This window comes from Notamacropus eugenii, chromosome 1 (assembly GCF_028372415.1).
Source record: "Notamacropus eugenii isolate mMacEug1 chromosome 1, mMacEug1.pri_v2, whole genome shotgun sequence".
NCBI lineage: Eukaryota > Metazoa > Chordata > Mammalia > Diprotodontia > Macropodidae > Notamacropus > Notamacropus eugenii.
In genome coordinates, this window is record NC_092872.1 from 25759093 (window position 1) to 25781975 (window position 22883).

A 22883-nucleotide genomic window follows, 5' to 3' on the forward strand; every position below is an offset into this window, starting at 1 on the left:
AAATCATGTTAGAATTAAAAGGGCCATAAACTTTTAAAGCTAGAAGGGAATTTAGAATCATTTAAACAAGACCAGCCTCACAATTTAAAGAGATGAAGATTGCAAATCATTTTAAGAATTCGATACATAGGCCTGAGGTGAAAATATTTTTTTAAAAGAGGTTCATTCATTTTTCGAGACTTATAAATTTTATTCTTTTTGGCTTAAGTACCATGAATTCAGAAGAAATTTTTGAAAAAATCTGGGAGTTTGTGAACATTTCTAAACATAGTATAAATATAATTCCAATTCTAACTTCTCAGCAACTTCTGTAAATTCGATGAGTCAAAAACCAGGTTTCAGGATTGAGAATTGGAAAAGACCTTTCAAAAAACTATATACTCCAACTCCCCTGTTTTACAAATAAATAACCCGAATTACTTCAAATGAGTAGTATAAAGGGGTAAACTGATTTGCCAGTATAGCACATGGAATAAGTAACAGAACCTAGGATATCTAGTGGATGATATTTCCTCTAATAATTTTTGGACCCACCTTCAGCTTCCCTATAATCTTTTTACTTGTTACCAATTGTTTAAACATCGTGGAGTTGCAATTTAGGTGACTGTGATAGATTAATAATAGAAACTGAAGCTGGATTTAAAATGTTTTCCTTATTTTAATGTAAAATGGTATTCCTTAAATTCCTAATCCAATAAATGAGTTCTATATAAATTAAACTCACTCTTTTGAAGGCTAATTACTGAAATTAGTTTCTTATACATATTTATATGGAATAATCATTAATAATAAATTATTGAAGTAATACAAATTATTTAAATTATATTAACTAATTATTTGAATTAGTTACTGAAACCTGCTCCAATTATTTTTAAATTTTATTTTTATTATAAGCTTAATAAAAATCAATAAATGGGAATACAAAGAAAAAACTAAAAAAGGAAGTTTTATTTAAAACTGTGGATGTCTGTTATGTACAGTTTGGCTTTCTCTCTACTATGTGCAGCTTGATTGCTTTTATGTTAGTGTTGTCATTTGCTGGGGATGGAAGCTCAATTCCATGTGGACAGTCTCGGGCGGGTAAAGGTGGGAACTTCTAAATCTTAGAGTTCTCACGAGGCCCCCCAGGAAACGACTGGGAATCGAGGTGAACCGAGCTATCTCGTGTATTTCCGCCTCTTCCCGTGAGAAACGTGATGGGAGAGAGCTCTCCCCGCCCTCGAGATTGTCCCAGATCTGGGCACACCTAACAGGCACGGTATTCAGATGCAAACTATGCGGCTGGAGAGCTTAATTGGAGACAGGAAAGCCTGAAAGCTCTCTTGGGCGGAGGGGCCACGGGTGAGGACAGAAGGCTCCGCTTTTCCTCTCTCCTCTCTTCCCTCCCCCTCTCTCCCCACTTACACTTCTACTTCCAATCTCTTATTGTAAGATCTTTGCCTCCTTGGGAGATCTTTCTCTCTCCCTCCTAAGGAAGAATTCCCCTGCACTTGTAACCAGAACCTTGAATAAAGCTCAACCCTTGTTCGACTCTGGAACGTCCTTTCTCTCATACAAGCATCCGGCTTGGCCAGCCGAAGACCTCGGGAGGTGAAGTAAGAAGACTCGGGTAGCCCACAGGCCTCTAGGCCTGGCAGTTGGCGCCTCTAGGCCTGGCAGTCATTTATAAAATTCAAATTGGACAAAGTAGTTCCAAAACTGTCTTACTATTTGATGTTCATTCGTGATCTTCCTTATGATTTCTCATTTTCATGTTTTAATGATTCATAAAGCTTTCTTTCTTCCTTTTTTTAGTATAATTATCACTATTTCTCCTCTCATCCCTAATTCACTCCACCAAAAGAAAAACAAAAGAAAAGGTCTCCCTTATAACAAATACTTCTGGTCATGTAAAACAAACCCTTAATTGGCTGTCTCTGAAAAGTATGCCTCACTCTGTATCTTGCATCTTTGTGCGGGAATAGGTGGGAAAAATTCATTACGTTGTTTAAACTTCTTAATTCTTTCGCAGTTATTCATCTTAATAATTTTGTAGCAATAGATCAAATTATTCTTCTGGTTCTGCTCACTTCATTCTGTACTGGTTCATATAAGTCCCCTCAGTTTTCTTTGAATCTGTTATTTTCATCATCTCTCTTTTTCCCCAGCTCTTCTCTAATTGATGGGTAGTCACTTTGTTTGAAGTTCCTTGCTACAAAAGAAATTACTGCTATAATTGTTTTTGTACGCATGGGTATTTTTTTTTCCCTTTCTTTGATGCCTTTGCTGTATGAGCCTAGAAGTGGTCTTGGGTTGGGTTAAAGAGTGAGCAGAATTTAGTGACTTTCAGATATATTTCTAAATTGCTTTCCAAAATGATTAGACCACTTTGGAAATTAACCAACAATGCATTGCTGTGCTTATTCTTATAGTTCCTTCAAGGAAAATGAATATAAAGAGCACAAGAAAATGTGAAAGACAGTAACTGACATAAAGCAAGATCAGTTGACTACCAACAGCACGCAGACTGACAACAATTACTTCACAGAATAAAAATAAATACAGCTTTTATCGCATTCTCCACATCAAAGATTTTAGATCCCCATGAATGCATCCTACTAATGTCTCACAAAAATCACGTGATGATAATGATGATGATAATGATGATAGCTAACATTTATAGAGTGCTTATTATATTCCAGGCACTGTGCTAAGAGCTTCATCATTATTATCTTATTTGATCCCTACCCTAATGGAATTTACAACCTAATGGTGGAAGAAAACAGATAAAAAGGAGCTGAAAAGAGGAGAGGGAAGGCTGGCTGCTGTAGGGACATGATGAAGTCTGGCAGCAGGGCTGGACAATTGGAAGATGTATGAGTCACAGAGGTGATGTCATCCTGCAACAGGAAGAATTTCTGGAGATTATGAAGACCAAGAGAGTAGCCAGGTAGGAAGTGAGGCTTCTGAGGTAGCCCACATGCTTTCTTTATCGTTCATTTATTAAGCCTGAACTATATTTTCCAACATACATTTTACAATCTTCCCTAATGCCACCATTAAAATTAATGAGTATGAAAGTACAAGTGGACTTATTTGGAGGAACTGGTCCAAAGGTTCGTAGAATTTACTTCCTTATCTTCTGCAGCACATGTTGCTGCATGTGCTTCAGTTATCTTAAAAGGGTCAATTTTGTTTCTAATAAATACAAGGTCTATTCATACCAATGTGGAACAATGTTTTTAATGATTTATTTCCATTTTTGCAAATTGCAATTATTATAATAATGAGTTTACTTAGTGAATGTATTTAGTAAAAAACCTTACAGTTATAAATAGATTCTATCATAATTGATAAAACATATCTAGGATTATACTACATTTCTTATGTTTCAACTTAAAGCAATTTAAAAGGCCTGAATTATATATTCTAAAAACCAGTACTGTTCAATAGAAAATGATCTTTAGCTACAAGTATGAATAGTAGTTATTGCTACAGGAAACCTAACTAGACAAATGACTATATTTAACATAAAATTGTATAACCTCAAAGCAAGGTAAAACTAAGTTACCAAAGAAAGGATCATTGTTGATGTTTAAACAATCCTCCCTATTTCAATATCTTTTTGCTAGCTCAATGTTAAAGAAAATTAAAAACTATATCCCATATCATGGGTAAATCTGGCATATCAAGACAAATAAAATCGTACCATTCTCTTGGGCAAAGTCACATAATACCTTGGCTACTTTGTAAAAAACTATTATATAGAGAGATTTAGATCCAAAATCATTTTTTCCTCAAAATGTCCAACTGTATGTCTATTTAAAATTAATTGTGGTCTTCCCATCTTAGAAAAGTAGATAATAAGAATTCATCAGGTTAGTATCTCAAGAGAAAAATATGAGATTTGGAAATGACTACAACTTAGAAGGAAGATACATGAAGAGGTTAGAAGGCAGCTCTGGCGAGAGTGAGAGGATCAAAGAGTTAGCATTAGAGTTCTCAAGACAACCGTTCTTAAGACAGTTGAAGAAAAGGAAAATTAAAAGGAATGTCTTGGGCAGTTAGGTGGAATACTAGTTGTGTGACTCCGGGCAAGTCATTTAACCCCAAATGCCTCTCCCAATGTTCTTCATTGGGAATGTTGTCCTGGAATACTGCAAGGACTCAGAGAGAAGCAGCCAATTGAAGAAATCTGAAATTCAGATAATGATCTGATACCCAAGAAGTATAAGGAAATAATAATTACATAATAAGACCAAAAAGCATTCCTCAGTAGTAGCCAAAGGATATGAATAAACGTTTCTCAAAAGAACTTCCAACTATCAATACTCATAAGAAACTTTATTCCAATCAATTAACCAATCAACAATCAACAAGCATTTCTTTAGTGTTTACAATATGCCAGGCACTATGCTAAACACCAGAATACAAAGAAAAAGTGAAAATATTTCCTGCTTTCAAGAAGTTTATATTCTAATGCGGAGATAATATGTAGATATGGAAACTAAGATGACAGGAACATAACCTGCAATTTCAATGGTGCATAAGGAAATTCTATCGACATACAATTAATAGAACCTCAGCTGCCAAGAGAATTGAGAAGTAAAGTCCCTTGCCCAGGATCCCCCAGCTAGAGAATTTCTAAGGTAGGATCTGAATCCACATTTTCTTGGTTTTGAGACTAACTATTATTTCCAGTTGCTTCATATATAAATAGGCATAAACAAGCAATGATTAATAAGAGAAATACAAATCAAAGGAACTCTGACATTTCATCTCACGATCAGAAAATTGGAAAAGATGCCAAAGGAGAGGAATAGGCCATGTCGGAGGGGCTATGGAAAAACAGGCCCAGGGTGGGGGAGCTGTTTGATCCAAGCCTTCCACAAAGTGATGTGTTATGCAAAAAAAGTCATTAAAATGCCAGTTCCTTTGATCCAGAGATCTCAATGCTAATCATAAGTCCTAAGGAACTCAACGATAAAAATTATAAACAACATATTTTTAGTAGCACTGTTTGTAATAACAAAGAACTGGAAACAAAGTAGAAGCCCATGGATTTGGGAATGGCTGAACAAACTGTGGTATGTGAGTGAAACAGTGAAATACGCTAAAAAGAACAATGAATTCAGAGAAGAATAGAAAGACATGAACTGATGTACAGTGAAATAAGTAGAATCATGAAAACAAGACATACAATGACTACATTAATGTAAATAGAAAAAACAAAATATTTGAAACTTCATACTGTGAAATTATAACAGCCAAGCTAAGATCCAAAGAACAGACATGAAAATGTTCCTTCCCTCACTCCGTTCTCCTGCTTTGCAGAGGCAGGAGTGGGAAGGGAAGACACTTAGAGGAATGGAACTGTACATATAATGTCAGATTTTTTCATTTTGTTTGTTCTGCTGTATTTTTCCCCCATTTTTATTTTTTATTATAACAAGGCTCTTTAGGAGAGGGATGGAAGTAAATGCAACTGACATAAAAAACAAAGTAAATATTTTTAAAACAAGATAACAAAAAAAAAAGAACATATAGTTATCCCAATCCATTGTCTTATATACTCTAGCAGTGGCTAGGGTAGCAGGGGAACCAGACTGGTCCTTTAAGGAATCAGTCCCTTACCCCCTTTTGTGACCTCAATTATAAAAGGTCTAGCCTACAAAGTAAAGGCATCAAAGAATATACCTAAACTCTACTTCCTAAAGGGAAGAGATCCAGATCAAAGTGATTGGTTAGTGAGGGGACAAAATGGAGCACAATTTTATATCTTTTTAATGTAGAAGCTCTTCTGTTTTTATTGTATTTTGTGATCCATGGGTATTTTCTTGCATTTTAACCCATGAGCCTGAATCACTAAACTGGCTGAGGTTAGGCCTGACTCACAATATCTGCTGTACAGCAAGAGATGAACTCAGGAAAAAGGGAAAAACAGAGATGTTTCAGTTTGCACAATAATCTTCTTCGCTGTATGGAAACGCTTAAGTATATCAGATGCCACATTTAAGTACGTTACCTGCCATATACAACAACATAAATATTAGGTACAAAGACAGACAAGTTGGTGTTAATAATGACAGATAATTGGCAAAAGGGCAGCAGCCCTTTAAGTATATTTCTGAAATAATGATATACAAGTCAGTGAAAGAAAAATAATGTATAAACATCTGATCTAGGTAAAACTGTTTAGAAATTCATCTAAATGTAAAGTTAAGATATTAAAAACAAAAAGCTGCATTTCGAACAGTTTGAAACCTTTAAAAATATTATGATTTTAAGAATCATTTATATTCCATACGTATCCTGTTTTTATCAAGAACCATTACCTATGTGTATCTGTTGTTATATTACTGTGCAACATGGGAGACGCTGGCACAGGACCACTCAGCATGGTGTGCTCGCATCAGAAAGGGTGCTGTGCTCTTTGAACAAAGCATAATTCAGACAGCACAAAGCAAACACAGGATGTGCAAATTTGGGGTATCCACCCCACATATTCACACGGACTATCTGTGCCCAACCTGTGGCAGAGCCTTCCGAGCTTGTATTGGTCTGATCAGCCACAGTCGGACACACTGAAATTACACTTATCATGGTGATGTCATTTTGGTCCTCTTCAAAGACGAGGGACAACAATCAACCAACCAACTCTCTGAGTAATTTAAAAAAGACTTCAGACCTTTAGGAACTGAATCCCTTAAAGAGTTTACAGTTTCCAAGTGGATAGTTTCTCTTAATGACAACTAACAGCACTCCTTACTAAACTTCCACTCTTGTCTTAAAATGCTACATAATTTTAATAACATAAATGAGAATAACTAAAGTATTCACAAAAGTTATAATACTAGCTAAATAACTGTTTACTCCATTCTTTTAAACCATACTAAATCAAGAAAAATTACAATACCCTTTACAAAAAAAAAGACACTATCAAAATGTTTAAAGATGATAATTTTTAGGTAAAATCATTTTGTAGACCTCAAGATTCGTCAGCAATATTAATCAGTTAGGGCAGGGGGTATTCAACATTTTGATAGTAAGCACACAATGAATTTCATATCCTTTAATAACAGTCAGAGATCAAGCAGATGTGAAGTGAAAACAGAATACACTCAGGTGAATAAAGTTGTCAGCTCCAATGTAGCAGCTTCATAGAAGTCATGCAAGAAGCACTTTTAAACTTCAGGTATCCAGCAACTCTTTATTTGTATCTTACTCTGGATTTACAAAAAGACCATGATGATACCTGTGGACTCTTACATGAAGTTACAGTCAGATTTCTAAGAAGCAGAAATTAAATCAACAGAGATTTTGCTGGCACAGGTTTGTTTTAAGAAAACAGCACCAGAAGTCTCTAACACATGAAGAGGATATTTGATATAATTTGTTTGTGACCTTTTCCCTATTTTGGTTGAAGACATAATTTCTTCTAGATATGAAAATGGATAAGCAAGGAGACATCCACAATTTCTTACTCTCTTCTACCAATCCTATATTCAGTCAATTGCCAGTTCTTATTCATTCTTTTTCTACGATCCTTGCATACCTCTCCTTTTCTATGATCATACCATAGCCACCATAATTTAAGCCTATATCAACTCTTACCTGTACTGCAGTGATAGTCTCTTAATGTATCTCCTTGGATTTAGCCTGTATTCTTTTGAATCCATATTCACATAGCTACCAAACTATATTTCTAAAACAGTATAATCTAAACATAATCACTACCCTTTCCAAGTTCCAGTAGTTCCCTACTGCCCTTAGGATAAAAGGTAAGATCCTATTTCACAGTCTGGCCTATTTCTTTTTGGGCTGATTACATATATTCCCCTTTACACATGGTGTCTTTCAGTCAAATGGATTACTTACTGTTTCTTATACATGATATTTCTTTCCCTCCCCCTGTGACTTTACATAGTTTGTCTCTCTTTCCTAGAATATTCTCTCTCCTCACTTCTGTCTCTTAAAAACCCTCATTCCCTTCAAGGCTAAGCTCTAGTTCATCTCCTACAAGAAGACTTACTTAATTCTCCTACTTATTAGTGCCCCCAAATTACATGGTATGTATTTTGTATATGTTTTAATTTACTTATCAATATACCTGTTGTTCCCTTCCTGAGTATAATGACATGTCCCTGAGGTCAGTGGCTTCTTAACATTTGCTCCGTATCCCTGTAGCCTGTCACAGTCCTGGCACAAGGCAGTAGCCTAATAAATGCTTGTGGAATTACCAGTCTTTCAAGAATCAGGTCAGTGTCACTTTCTCCATGAAGTATTTCTTGATTTTTCTACCCTAAAATTATCTTTCTCTTTCCTTAAATAGCCATAACACTTTAAGTCTCTTATTGTACTTTCTTTCTCTCCTTTGCACTGGAGCAGATCCATTATCCTTACTAGAATATAAGCTTCTTATTGACAAGGACCGTGTCTTATTCATCTTTCTATTCCCCAAAGTACCTAGCATAGTGCCGTGTAGAAAAAAGCTCAAGAAATGTTTGAATGAATAAATTTATGAAAAGTTTCAAAGACAGATATTCCATTACCAGCATTAAATATTTATTCAGCATCCACAGAATATGTTGCAAAATATTGAAGACCTTAGAGTTCATAGTTCGAGTTTAACATGGTCTTTTCTCTAAAGAGCTTATAATTTTGTGAAACAGCTTATAATTTAGTTTTATGTGTATTACATAAAGAGCTGAGTACCATAAAATGATATGATAATTTATAATTTGCTAAGAAAATTCAATAAACTTTGATGCTCAGTGCCACACCTGTTGCCAAATTCTTAGACTAGCTATCTGAAATTTGCCATCTTCCACAAAAACTTGACATTCTGATGGCTAAAATTACTGTAAGGTAAAGAAATAGTTAAATAGCAGCAAAAAGCTAATTATACTGGGCTAATTTCCTTTTGTCTACAAGAAAAGAAAGTTTTCTTTCATTGACAGACTGAGTATAATAATATGTGAATTATAAGATCAAAGAAGCAAACTGTATGTTTTCTAAAATATGAGTTTCCTTCACCAAGTTTTATACTTACTGTATCTAAAAGAGCTGTGTGAAGGGATCAGCATTAAGCCCAAAGGACAGGCAATGCACAGCAAGAAAGAAAGCAACTCCCTCGTGTCTTCTTCAGGTCACTACCAAGGACCATGTTAGCAGATCCACACCAGACCCTTAACAGGCAGCTCTGCTGCTACCAGTAATTAGCTTGGACAGCTCTGGCTCCAAGAGTAGCAGCAAGGCTACACCATAATGAGCTCAGCTGGGATTAGCAGGACAGGGCAGGGAACCAAGAGAGCTGAGGCATTCTGCATTGCGTATGTATCAAGGAGATCAAACAAGGATGGCTGGCTAGGTTATCCCCTCACCACCTCATTCCAAAAATGAAGCACGGCAGTGTGTAAAATACAGGCTAATGAAGAGCGACACCTCCAACAGATGAGAGCCACATTAATTAACACAATCCCTAGATCATGTTATACAGTTTCTGTTAGTAGCAGCAAACGTACAACTTGTCACTGCATTATGAAAAAAGCCAGTGGTTTTTTTTTTCTTTTCTTTTTTCTTCGTAAAAAGAAGACGGTATAATCTTCAAATTATGTAAGGACTCTCTCTAGTGGCCTTCGAGCCACATAAAAACCTCCCCAAATGTTTCTCCATGTACATATTGTTGAAAAAAGAAAACTCACTTTTCAATCAATAGCTTCTGGTGTTCCCTTTTGAAATATGTCAGCTCATTCCACAGAGCATTAGAATCCTCTTGTCGGAGCTGCTGGGACTCTCCACTCCTCATTTGTTTGTTTCTGTCAGTCCTATTTTATAATCAAGATGTTTTATTATTTTTCTAAAGTTTAAAATCTAGAAAAACTCATACAATCTTTGAACTTTAAAAATCCATTAGACATATTCCTAAAAGATAATATGAATGCAGTTTTGATTGGATAGTACTTCAAAAATCTGGTATGTTTAAATTAAAGATCTAAAATAATTTCACAAAGCTGGACTGCTGGTGTGAAAGCAGAGCTCTTAATATGACATATGGCAGTACTAGGTCTATCTCTCAAATTCTGCCAATAGAGAAAATGTACATTGTAGAGATGTCACAATCTCCAAGAAAGGTTATAAGCCGTCAACTAATCCAGCATATGTTGCCAACAAATCTGTAAGTGGCATAAATGCCCAGTCTTAAAAGCAAGCTGTTAGGTATTCATGTTGGAAAACGAACCATTATGCTATCAGGGCTTTGAAAAGTTATATGCTTAGAGTAGTGGAATCTAAAGTTATTTTTACACTTTGTTTTTGCTCAGGTGCAATTTGGTAATATTTCCATCTATCAGGAGAAATAATTAAAAAGTAGTATAATCAGAAGAACTTTCTCCATCATGATCCAATTTTATCAATAGACAATGGAAATTTCCTTTTGAATCTCAGTTTTCAAGAGATAAAAATCAACTCTTCACTTATAATTTGGAAAAGTGATGTACCGACCAATTTAGAAACGTTATTTCTACATACGAGCAGACAATGTGTATCACTAACGCTGCCCTGAAGGATCTCTCGCCAAAGAAGAGACTATACTACATTTTCTGTTCTCATTCAGTCCTTTGCTCTCTGTTGATACTGTTAACAAGGGAGCCACTTCCTACTAACTGAGATTTGAACACCTGTTCACAGCAATTGAACTGAGACCACCAATTCATTCAGATAGCTTTAGAACAAACCAATGGATTGTTAAGATTTTCAACACTTTCTATGTTAAATAAAATTTTAAACTGTTAACTGTAAGTTATAGATCACATATACCTTTTGTCTTTATATTGTAAAGTTCTGAGTCTTAATTTTCACTAACAAATACTGTTATAAAAATAAATGTTCAATCTTATATATGCTATTAATTTAAAATCATATATTTTAATTAAATATCTACAGAGACTAAAAAGTAAAATAAATAATAATTTTCAACTGTTAAGGAGCATGAATACAATTTCAAAATACTAAAGGTTGGCGTATGTACTTTATCATGCTCCATGTTACCTACTTATATGAAAAAATTTCTATCAAATAACTTTACAAAATCCACTAAGAATACTTAAAATGCTGCTGTATTCCATTTAATATTTAGGGGAGGTATTTTTTATGAGCTATGTAACTCACTTGCTATAGTTTTCTTCCAACCGTTTTAACTGCTCTTTTACTGCTCTGTAGTTGGTCTGTAACATCTGCAGCCTTTCTTTGCGTTTTTCATGGGCATCTCTTAGCTCATCATTTTCTTGGATCTATAGAACACAAAGAAATAAACACAAGAGTTTGGTTAAAGATATTAATATTATGTTTCAAATAAAAACAGCATAACCAAGTTGCAATTTTAAATAAATTATAAACGTACTTTTATTTAACTAAATTAAGTGGAAGAATGAGAATTGTTATTAGGTTAATAAAACTGGTTTGTTATTTCATAAACTTGGAGGGTAATTAAGTTATGGTTTAAACCATCATGGTTTAAATAGTTATAAGAATTTGATACCAAAATTTTTCAAGTCTTTGAATTAGAACCACAACATAATTAGTTATGTTACAGAGTACTTTTCTATTTTTTTCTTAAGAATTGGTCAGAATATTGGTCAATATTCTTCCTTATTACAGATAAACAAGCCCAATACTTCAGTCTATAGATTAAAGGCTAGACTAATGTAAACTAGAACATTCAAGAAGGGCAATTTACCACTACACAAGAAATCCATCAATTAGAAAGTGCTTAGTAAGTGTTTACTAGTTGCCAGGCACTGGGCTAGGTGAAAGAGATCCAAGTACATAGAATGAAACAATCCACTCACAATGAGATTATACTCTGAGAGAGACGAGAAGATACAAAAATACATGAGGCATCATTGTAAAGTTAATAAATACAAACATATACAAAGTAGCTAAATACAAGATAGTTTTGGAAGAAGGCACTAACAGTTAAGATCAGGAAGGGCTTAATGTGGAATTGGCCTGAGCTACCTTTTAAAGAGAACAGAACTCTATGAAGCAGAAGTAAAAAGAGAATATATTTCAGAAATAGGGAAAGGCCAGTGTAAAGGTACAGACTTGTCAAGAATTAGAAACTCAATAGCTATCTAAAATAATGCCAAGATTATGAACCAAGGAAAATGGAAAAGATAGTAGTGCTTTTGATAGAAACAATAAAATTATAAGAGGGAGAATTTAAGGTATAAGACAAGGAATTCATTTTTAGATATTGAGATTAGATGTCTTAGAAAAGGCAGAGACAAAATGGCAAAGCAGTAGAATGAAGTACAGCAAGCTTCTCTAAATAGATCTAATAACATGTACTACAACTGAAGACAGATGAGAAAACCCAAGAAAAAGTTACAGGGAGTCATTTTTCCAGCATTGGCCAGCATAAAGTGAAGCAAGATCTTTGGACTCTGGGAATAGGGTCTGACCAGGAATGAAAAATGAAAGGCACATCAGTACCCAGGAACTAAAAGATAACAGAGGCTGTATTCAGGGGCATGAAGAGGTTCCAGACCAATTCCAGGGCATAGAGAACTCAGGCAGAGTGCGGGAATATTGACAGCTGTCAGGTTTATCAGTTATCACTTCCAGTTCAGAGATGACTGAATTCAATAGAGAAATGACCATGGCAGACATCTCAGATCAAAGAGGATTCTACAGTTCTGTCACTGAACAAGCAGGGCTTTGCAACAGGCTAATAAGGACTAAGGACAGCAGAAGTTTATTGAAACTCCAAAGGAGGAAATCCACAGGTATCTTGCTCAAATACAAAACCAGGTCAGGAATTTGCAGAGCTCTGATCACTCAACAGCAATTAAACTTGTCCAGGATCAGATCACTTTACGAGCACTGAAAACTTATAGTTCTGCAACCTGAGGTATTCCTGAGGTTGTAGAGCAACTCAAACCTTGATACCTCCCCCAAAATAGTAGCAGAACTGAGCCAAACACTTTTTCCAGAAGTGCCCAGAGCTGGGTCCCAACACAAAATACAAACACACTGGGGAACAGAATAAACAAACCAAAATGAAGACAATATTTTAAATCTATTATGGTGATAGGGATGTTCACAACACAAATCTAGAAGTGAATGACTCCAAAACATCTACAAGCAAAGCTTTACAGAAAAACACACATTGAATACAAATTTAAATAGAAGTCTTGGAAATAATAAAATGAGCTTTTAAAAGAGTTTTTAAATGTTTTTTTATATATGAAATGACAGCACTAGTGGAAAAAATGAAAAGAAATGAAAGCTATGCAAGAAAGAATTTGAAGGAGTTATTAACTGCTTGGGGGATAAAAGGGAGTATAAAACTTTGACCGAGAAACAAATCACCCTAAAAACCAGAATGGAGAAACAGAAGCTTATGACTCCATTACACAGCAAGAAATATTAAAACAACTATCAATCAACTGAAAAATATAAGAAAATGTAAGCTATCTCATAGCAAAAACAAATGAAAATTAGATGTGAAAAACAAAATAAGCTGACAACACTTCAGACATCACTGGATTATTTTTTGAAAGCCATGAACGAAAAAAAGACATTATAATTCAAGAAATCATAAAAGAAAATTTCTTAGACTTCTTAGAACCAGAGTACAAATTGGAAATAGAAAGAAAATATTATTTACCGCCTAAAAGAAACCACAAACCGAAAAACTCTCAGGAACATTATTGTCAAAATATAAAGTTTCCAGGTCAAAGAAAAAAAAAACTGAAAGCAACCAGAAAGAGAGAATTCAAGTACCAAGGAGCCAGAGTTAAGATCATACAAGATTTAACAATAATCATTATAAAAAAGCAGAGTTTAACATACACTATTCTAGAAAGGAAAAATACACGCTTATAGCCAAAAATAACTTATCTGGCAAAATTGAGGATAATCATACAAGGGAAAAATGTATCTTTAATGAAATAGAGGATTTCCAGGTATTCCACATGAAAATAATAGATTTAAATAGAAAATTGAGACACAGTTTAAGTGACATGCCCAACAGCACACAATTAGGAAGTATTTGAGAGTGGATTTGAACTCAGATCTGACTCCTGTGCTCTATTCGCTGTCCACCTAACTGCCTCCAAATACTACAAAATATGACCGTTCCATAACATAACTCTCAAGCACTACCTCCCAATGTGAACTTGTAACTAGAAAGAAATACTAACTTTTTTCAAAGGTTCAAGTCAAGAGGTAATTCTGTAGAGCTCAATAATCATTTTGTAGTGGTAATACCAATAAATGATTGCTTCATTGGATACTAACAATAGTATTCTTTTTTCTTAATAATAGTAACAGTGTCAAATACCTGCCTTTCCCTCCCTCATGTTAACACTCAAATAAATTTATTAAGTTCTTATTTCAACAGCATATGAAACTCTACTAAACTATCTTGGGAATGATTTTGGAAGGGGATTATGTTCAATTATTTTAAATAGTTATGGAAAATGAAGTATATATAATGTATTGGGCCAGGTACTATTCACTTGAGAGTAGCTACATGAAAAGAGTACAAGAATGAAATTTACCAATGATCTTTGACTAACTGTGATTAGAAAAATAAGACATAAACTAGAGTCAGAGGAGTTCACACAGTACACGATGACTTGGGTGGTATGGAGTGTTTTTAACAAAGAATTGTCAAGTACAAGGGCCAGGAGACTTTTTTCTGTACAGCTCATGAGCTAAGAATGGTTCTTATATTTATTGTATTTTTAAAATATAAATACTTTACTGTATTTTTAAAAATAACAATTTTATCATATTTTAAAATATATTTTTATTGCATTTTAAGATATAAAATCATTCTTAGCTTCTAAGTTGTACAAAAACGGGGAGAGATTTGGCTCTTGTGCGATAGTGTGCCAACCCCTGGTCTAAGTAGAAAAAGTAAAGGGCTGAGGTTCATAACATATGGTTCCAGTCCACTGTACCTTAACGGGCCTCATTTTCCCATCCTCAAAATGAAACTGTTACCCTCATGTTCAATTTGTAGGGCAGTTTAAAATAAGTATTGAAACAGAGACTCGACCAGTGATTTCATTAGTTTAGGGGACTCTAGAGGAGGAAATTCACTCTCAATGCAGATAACACATTTTCTATGCAACATATATATATATATATATATATATATATATACACACACACACACACACACATACACACACATATAGTCTTATATACAGAGTGCACAGCAGTTAAGTGAATTTCCCAGGGCCACATTGTCTTGCATATGTCAGAAGAACTTTTGGACTTCAAGGTTAGCTTTCTACACACTAAAACATGTTGCCTCTCCCATTTCAAATAATGAGAAAATGGAAAAAAATGAAATAAAGTGAGAATAAAAAGGAATAATACTTCTAGACCTCACAGCATGCAAGGTGCCACCAAATATTTGACTTCTGTTTTAAGTTATTAAAACAAATACTTTTTTTTAAAGTTAGCTTTAAGCTTGAAAACTGAAGAAGATTTAGAGGGCATTTTATATGATGGAGTAGTAATCATCAACATTTTCTGTTAATGGTTAAAAAAAAACAAAACCAGAAAAGTAGACCAATGGAATAGAATAGACAAGAAAGAATCAGAAATAAGTGAACTTAATAACCCAGCATCATGGACTATACAGGAAAGAACTCTTGCTGACAGGCATTGCTAACAACACTGCCAAGTAGTCTGGCAAAAATTGAATTGGGATGAACCCTATTTAAGCCTTTTGGTTTCTCTCCTTGTCTCCAATACTTCCCAAATACAGTCTATCCACCTGTTTGTATTTGTCCTTCGTTTTTGAAGAAAACCATGCCATCCAAGAAATGATGACATGACTTGCACTTGACTTTGTTTTCAGTGAGGGAGAGCTGTGCAGGTCACCAGCCTCACTTCTCCTCCAGAGCCATCTGAATCCAGTGACCAGATATTCATCAGGATGACCGGAGAAGACCCAGGATGCAATGGGAGACCTCGGCCTATTCAGGTACTCACTTAGAGTGAGGTAATGTCCATTCAGTGAATAGGCCCCTTTAAGAAGTAATGAGCAAAAGAAAAGAAACCAGTAAATCAAGCTGGGAGGGAAAAAGCCACAATTACTAATCACTCTGAAGCCAGGTCCGGAAAAAAGCCTGTGTCCAATTAGTCTTCCTAAAGCACAAGTTGATATCACCCCGCTGTTATAAACTATGGCTCCCTATCAGCTCTGGGATCAAATAAAAATCCTGTTGGGCATTCAAGGTATTCTTTTTCCTTATTCCTCTCTACTCATTGCAACTCACTGGCACTGTCTTCCTTGCTGTTCACACAAGACATGTCATCTGACTCCAGGAATTTTCAAAGGCTATTCTCTACACCTAGAATTCTTTCCCTCCTCATCTCTGGATCCTGGTTTCTAAGGCCTTGATCAAGTCTTTGCTAAAATCACATCTTTTATGAGAAGCCTTTCCTGATTCTCCTTATTGCTAGTAGTGCTTTTGTTTGTTAATTATATGTGTATATATACATATATGTATTATTTATGCATATGTAAGCATATAAATACACATATATACATATGGCTTTTATACAAAGTTCTTTTCCTGGTTTCTCCCCTATTGACGGTGAACTTTTAAGAGTGGGGCCCTGTCTTTTGCCTTTCTTTGTATTTCCAGTGCTTAGCTCGATGACTACAACATAGTAGTTGCTTAAATTCTTATTAATTTGATATCTTACATCATATACTACAGTATGACCAAATACTAAAGGTTATACAATGAGGAAGGAAAGAAGGAAGGAAGTGGAAGGAGGGAGGGAGGGAGAGAAAGAGAGAGAATCCAAATCCAATACCTCTCATTGTTATGGCTAAGGTGTGAATTTTAACCAGATTGTTTTTGTTCAGTTGTTTCAGATGTGTTCAACTCTTTATCACTCCATTTGAGATTTTCTTGGCAAATACACAGGAGTGGTTTGCCATTTCTTTCTCTAGCTCATTTTACAGTTGAGGAAACAGGCAAATAAGGTTAAGTGACTTTTCCAGGGTCACGAAGGGTAATAAGACTATGAGACCAGATTTGAACTCATAAAGATGAACCTTTCTGCCTCCAAGCCCAGCCCCGCACCACCTAGCTGTGCCAACCGGGGAATAGGGGTTTAAAAAAAATTTTTTTGACTGCACAAAACTGAAAAACTTTCATACAGACAAAATTAACAAAACTAGAATAACAGTGAACTTTTTGTCTCCGCTGTTCCAGTTCTGGAACCATGAACCATGATCTTATAAACTCTGTCATGACTCGCAGATGTGTTGTGTCGATCTACCCTCCCCCTACAGCACCCGCCCCCCACCAAATCTTGTAATTTTCTGAACCAAATACCTCTTTCTCACCAAAAGTGCCCCAGGTGTGTTGTTTCCACCTTTAGAATGGCTCCTTGAGATCTTACTGGAATCACTAGCGCTTCATACAGTACTTTAACTGTGATAGGTACTTAATAATCATTTCTCATAAATTCATTCATATTAAGATAAACACCAATCAAACAACTCAGAGGTTTCACCTTATGTCCAGAAACCAGGTAAAGATGATCAAAAAGGCAGAACAGTAAACACTTAAAGGGATTCAGTGAAAACAGAAATACTGTTCTGGAAAGCAATTTGGAATGATATAAAGAAAGTAACTTAAAGACACATGATAAAGACTTACATGAACTGATGCACTGCTAAGCAGAACTCAGAAGTAATATACACAGTGACTGAGGCAACGCAAATGAAAACAACCCCAAACTGATCAAAACTGAATAACGTAACATCATAATGACCAAGCTTAGAACCAAAGAAGAAATGTGAAAAGGCATCTCTCACTCTTCTGTGGGTATGGAGCGTTACAAGATGTTGCAGAATTTTTCAATGAGTTGATTCATTTTGCTGAATGTTAGAGCCTCTCTCCAAGCAGATGTGTGCACATTTAACAACGTTTCTAACATATCTGGCTAAAATGTACAAGTAGATACATTTTCTTCCACATAAATCTAAAGCCCTTTGGCTCCACAATGCCAAGATATTTAATAAACACAGCAGATACTTAGTCAATGTTTCCTATCTCAAACTGAATTTAACCTTCCATGAAGAAGAGTAGTATGGAGCAGTGGTCATTATGGGCTGCACTGAACTGGTCATCATTGAGGAATCCAAAAAAATAAGATCTGATTACATCATTTTCATGCCCACAAACCCTTAGTGACTATAATCTCATATTATAAACAAAGATTCATTACCTTGTTGCTTAAACTGCTCTAATTTGGCTTCAGCCTTTTTTTTTGTGTCCTTATTCCTTCCTCTCACTCTACACTCCAACAGAAGTGGAATGGTTCTTTCAACAACCTCATCATGCATTTCCCAACGTATTTCTCTCATTATGAATTCCCTTACTGTGAATGAATTAATGAAACATCGTATGGAAAGTACTTTGCAAACTTTAAAAAGGTACATAAATGTTAGTTTTTTATTGTTGTTGAAATACTGTTCTCCCATCAGGGGCCTAGTAGCTCACATGTCAATCTTTCCATGATGCCTATCCTCCTATCCTCAATCCTGCCTTTCTCACACTTTCTTAAAGCACATTTTATCATTCCATTGACCTCTCACAATTTACCAAAACAGCAACTATGTCTATCTTGCATATGATATTTGCCTCATCATACTAACCTCTGTCAGGGAAAGATCTGAAAAGAAAAAATTCTACAAAGATCTTGAAGAAAGTATCTCAAGCACCGTTAGGATCACACAAGACCTGGTAGCTTCTACTAAAAAGCAAATTTCTTAAAAGAAATTACTCTAAAAGATAAAAAAGATAGGCTTATAACCAAGAATAACTTATTCTGTACAGCTGAATATAATCCTAAAAGAGAAAAATGAAAACCCCTTTAATGGAGTAGTAGACTTTCAAGCATTTGTCATGAAAAGACCAGATCTGAGAAGGAACTCTGAAACACAAATGCAAAACAAGAGAAACAGAGAAGTAAATTTATGTGAACAATTGGAAGATGACGTATGATGATAGTGCTAACATTTTAAAAAGATAAGCATAAGTTTTGAAAGAGAATGTAAAATGTATTATATGCTTTTATTTTTTTAGAAAAAGAGGTATGAAAGGCAAATTTGTAGTTTTATATACACTCTTCTACTTGTGTCCCACTGTGTTTATGAAAATATTTCTCATCTTTCTCTCTCTCTCTCTCTCTCTCTCTCTCTCTCTCTCTCTCTCACTGTGTATGTCTCTTTCTCTTTTTCTCTTTCTGCAGTTCAGAATAAAAAAACTAATGAAAAATATTTTATGGAGATAAGAAAACGGGCTTATGGCTCTATCTGTAATTATTCTGTCTTCATTATCTTTTTTCCTCAACAATACTATATCACTGAGGTACAAATCCCAACCTGTATCTACAACTGATCATCTTCTTTAACCTGCTCTCCTACCTCCCACCAATGTCCCACTCCAGATTTACTCACCCTTACCTCGTGCACTCTGGAATGCCTTCTATATAGCTAACAAACTTGCTTTCATCTAAAGCCTTTTCCTTTCTTCCTCTGCTATTCTCCAGCACTCACTAAGAACTAGCTCCGGCCGATAATACTACATCTCTGCCTACCCTATCCTGTACTGGTTGCATTTTCACTTATACTTGCAAATCACCAGTCACCATGGAATTGTTTCCCATTAACACTTCTTGACTCTGTTCTACTACTATCAACTCAATAACCTCTCTTTTGAAGTTTATTTAAACCAAAATTTTTGTTACTGTTGTCCAGTAATTTTCAGTTGGGTGAAACTTGTGACTCCATTTGGAGTTCTCTCGGCAAAGATCCTGGAGTGGTTTGCCATTTCCTTCTCTAGCTCATTTTATAGACAGGAAACTGAGGCAAACAGAGTTGAGGGACTGGTTTGGGGTCACCCAGCTAATAAGGGCCTGAGGCCAGATCTTAACTCAGCAAGAGGAGTCTTCCTGGCTCCAGGCTCAGCACTCTATCCACTGTACCACCTAGCTGCAATCCAAACTTATCACCCAATTAAGATTCTAGCAGCTGTTATTTACAAGAAGAAAATCTTAATACTTTCTCATTGAATTGTGTGCCTGACTCATGGTCTTACTCTCCACCCTAACTCCGGTCCTCGTGATAGGAGGCTTCACTTAGCAGTTCCTCAATCTATTCAAATCCCATGACCAATTCCTCCATTCCATCTCAACTACAAACAGATGGTCATACCTTCAACCTTGCCATCAGCCACAAGTGTTTCCATTTTCATGTTCATCATCTCCCAAACTGCTATCAGAACATCTCTTTTCATTTTCCCTCTCTTCTTTATGATTCTTAACCCTGTTCTGCATCCTCATCCCTTCCACTCTACACTCTTCATGAAACATGAAGCCCTTTTCCTCTTACCCTATTGTCCTGCCAATTCCAAACCTTGAATTACTCTCAGAATCTACTGCTTCACTTCTATACATGTGCTGCTGAATGGAGAAAATAGCTGAACTATGCTGACTGGGTACACTACAAATTTATGTTGCATAATCTCAACTGTCTCTTCACTGCAGCAAAGCATATACCTAAACAAATTGCTGACTTACTACAGTGGGTATTCCAAACTTTTTCAACCATCTTCAAGCCTCCTATGGTACCCCTCCTCCTTAACTTCTCAACCAGGGGTGACACCTCACATTTAATTGAAAAAACTGAGGCCAAATGCCAAAATCTCCTTCTTTCCCTTTTCCCTGAATGTCATATCATTCAGATGTCTTCCCCCATGATTTCATCCTTCACTTCTGACTCATATGAAGTGATCTTTCTCCTTGCCAAGTCAAAGCCCTCAAAATGCACCTATGACCCCATTCCATTTTGTCTTTAAGTAGATTACTACATAAGCTTCACTCTCTCATTAATCTTCAATTTCTGTCTATTGACTCTGGTCCCTACAATATGCCCATGTTTCCGTACCCTTTGAAAAACCTTCACTTGATCTGACCATGCTTGCTAGCTATCATCCTATGTCTCTCCCCACTTTTATGGCCATACTCTTTAAAAATCTATCTGCATTTAGTGCCCCCCTTCCTTTCTTCTTGCTTCCCCTATAAATCTTTTGCAGTCTATTTTCAGGCCTCATTATTTAACTGAAATTGCCCTCTCTACAATTACCAAATCAAATGGCTTTTTCTCAATTCTAATAACTCTTGACTTCTCTGCAAACTTTGACATTGTCATTCACTCCCCCTTTTCTGATATTCTTTCCTCTTAGGTTTTCTTGGCACCATTCCCTCCTGGTTTTCCTCCTACATGCCTGATCATTCTCAGTCTCTTTTATTTTCTTTTAGGTCATATCAGCATGGGTATTCCCCAAAAATCTGACCTAGTCTCTCTTTTCTTTTCCCTCTCTATTATCACACTTGGTGTTCTTAACCACTTTTCATGGATTCAAATATCATCTTTATGTAGATGATTCCTATCTATTCCTATCTATAGCCCTAACTTATTCTCTCCTGACTACCAGGTTCACATCATCAGCTACCTATTAAACATTTTTATTTGGATGCCCTGTACATATCTGAAACTGAACAGCTCCAAAACAGAACTCATCATCTTACCTCTCAAAGTCCTCCTTTTTTCCAAACTTCCCTATTATACTCAAGCATACCACCATCACTCCCAGTCTTGTAGGCTCATAACTTATGTGTCATCCTCAATTTTTTACTTAAACTCAACTCTTAAACACAATCAATTGTCAAGTCTTCTCATTTCTATAGAAATAACTGAAGACTTTTTAAACATAAGAACCACTTATACCATAATTATCAACATTATAATAATGAACAGCTTGAAGGATTTTGTAAACAATAAAGAATGAAATGAGCAAAACCAAGAGAAGAATTACAACTCCCACAATGATGACAAAGTACAAATGACTTGGGAAGCCTGAAGATCTGTGACTAACAGAAAGGCCATCAATGACTCCAGAGGACTGACGAGGACACAAGCTATCCATCACAGAGAGGCAACGGATCTAGAGATGTGGGACGATTTACACAAAGCTATCTTTCTGTACAGTCATTGAAAGAATCTGTACTGCTTGACCGGGTGGATTTGTTACAAGAAACCTAAGGTTATATACAGAACTTAAACTTAGCTTCTATATCTCCAAATTCAGTGTTCTTCCTAGCACCTTCCTTTATTCTACACTGTCATCATACAAATCATGTTGGAAAAACATGATGGCAATGTGCGTTTCAAAGAGAAGGGAGGGATGAAGAGAAGAGAACGGACTGAAGTTCTACTTGAGTTCCCATTCAACCTTCAGTCCAAAATAAACACTTTGAGCACAGATTTCCAGAAGGACAATGTGAGTATGAGTCACTTCCATGGTATAAGGACAAAAACAGTGATTTACAAACTCTAAGAAAAAGGAAAATGACTACTTTATTAAATTCTTCAAAGTCTCATGAAGTTATACAAGCAAACCTAAATAAAGTCTCTGAAAATTCTGTTTGGCAGGAAACCTACAAGTATCATGCATTGTCCACACACCAAGTAGCGCTATACATTTAAAGGGTGATAGGAATGCCCCCTAAGTCATAATGTCGTTGTAGAACAGTTAGCTTCATTCTGAATTGATACAAATTACTGTGTAAGTACTATCACATTCAAGCTGTTTTATGACAAAGTAATACTTAATTGTTGATTGATACAGTATGTAGGTAGGCATGTTTTAGTTTCTGAAACTGTATCAAGGAAGTCCAAATCAAATATTTTTTATCTCAATAGAATATTAAGTTCCGAATAGGAGGGATTCAAATTTTCTGTGGTACCAAACACTTTCTACATAATTTCATAAAAAATTACTTAACATTCA

The 22883-nt window shown here is 35.5% G+C and overlaps 1 protein-coding gene across 1 annotated transcript in view; it reads right to left on the reverse strand.

Moving 5' to 3' along the window:
• The window catches only part of CNTLN (centlein), a 438525-nt gene that overhangs the window by 191102 nt on the left and 224540 nt on the right, over positions 1-22883 (reverse strand). Inside the window, exons 11-12 of the mRNA XM_072600808.1 lie at positions 11149-11270; positions 9684-9806 (exon numbers count right to left, since the gene is read on the reverse strand). Of these exons, the coding sequence (XP_072456909.1) occupies positions 9684-9806; positions 11149-11270 (245 nt within the window). The remainder of the gene's footprint in view (positions 1-9683; positions 9807-11148; positions 11271-22883) is intronic.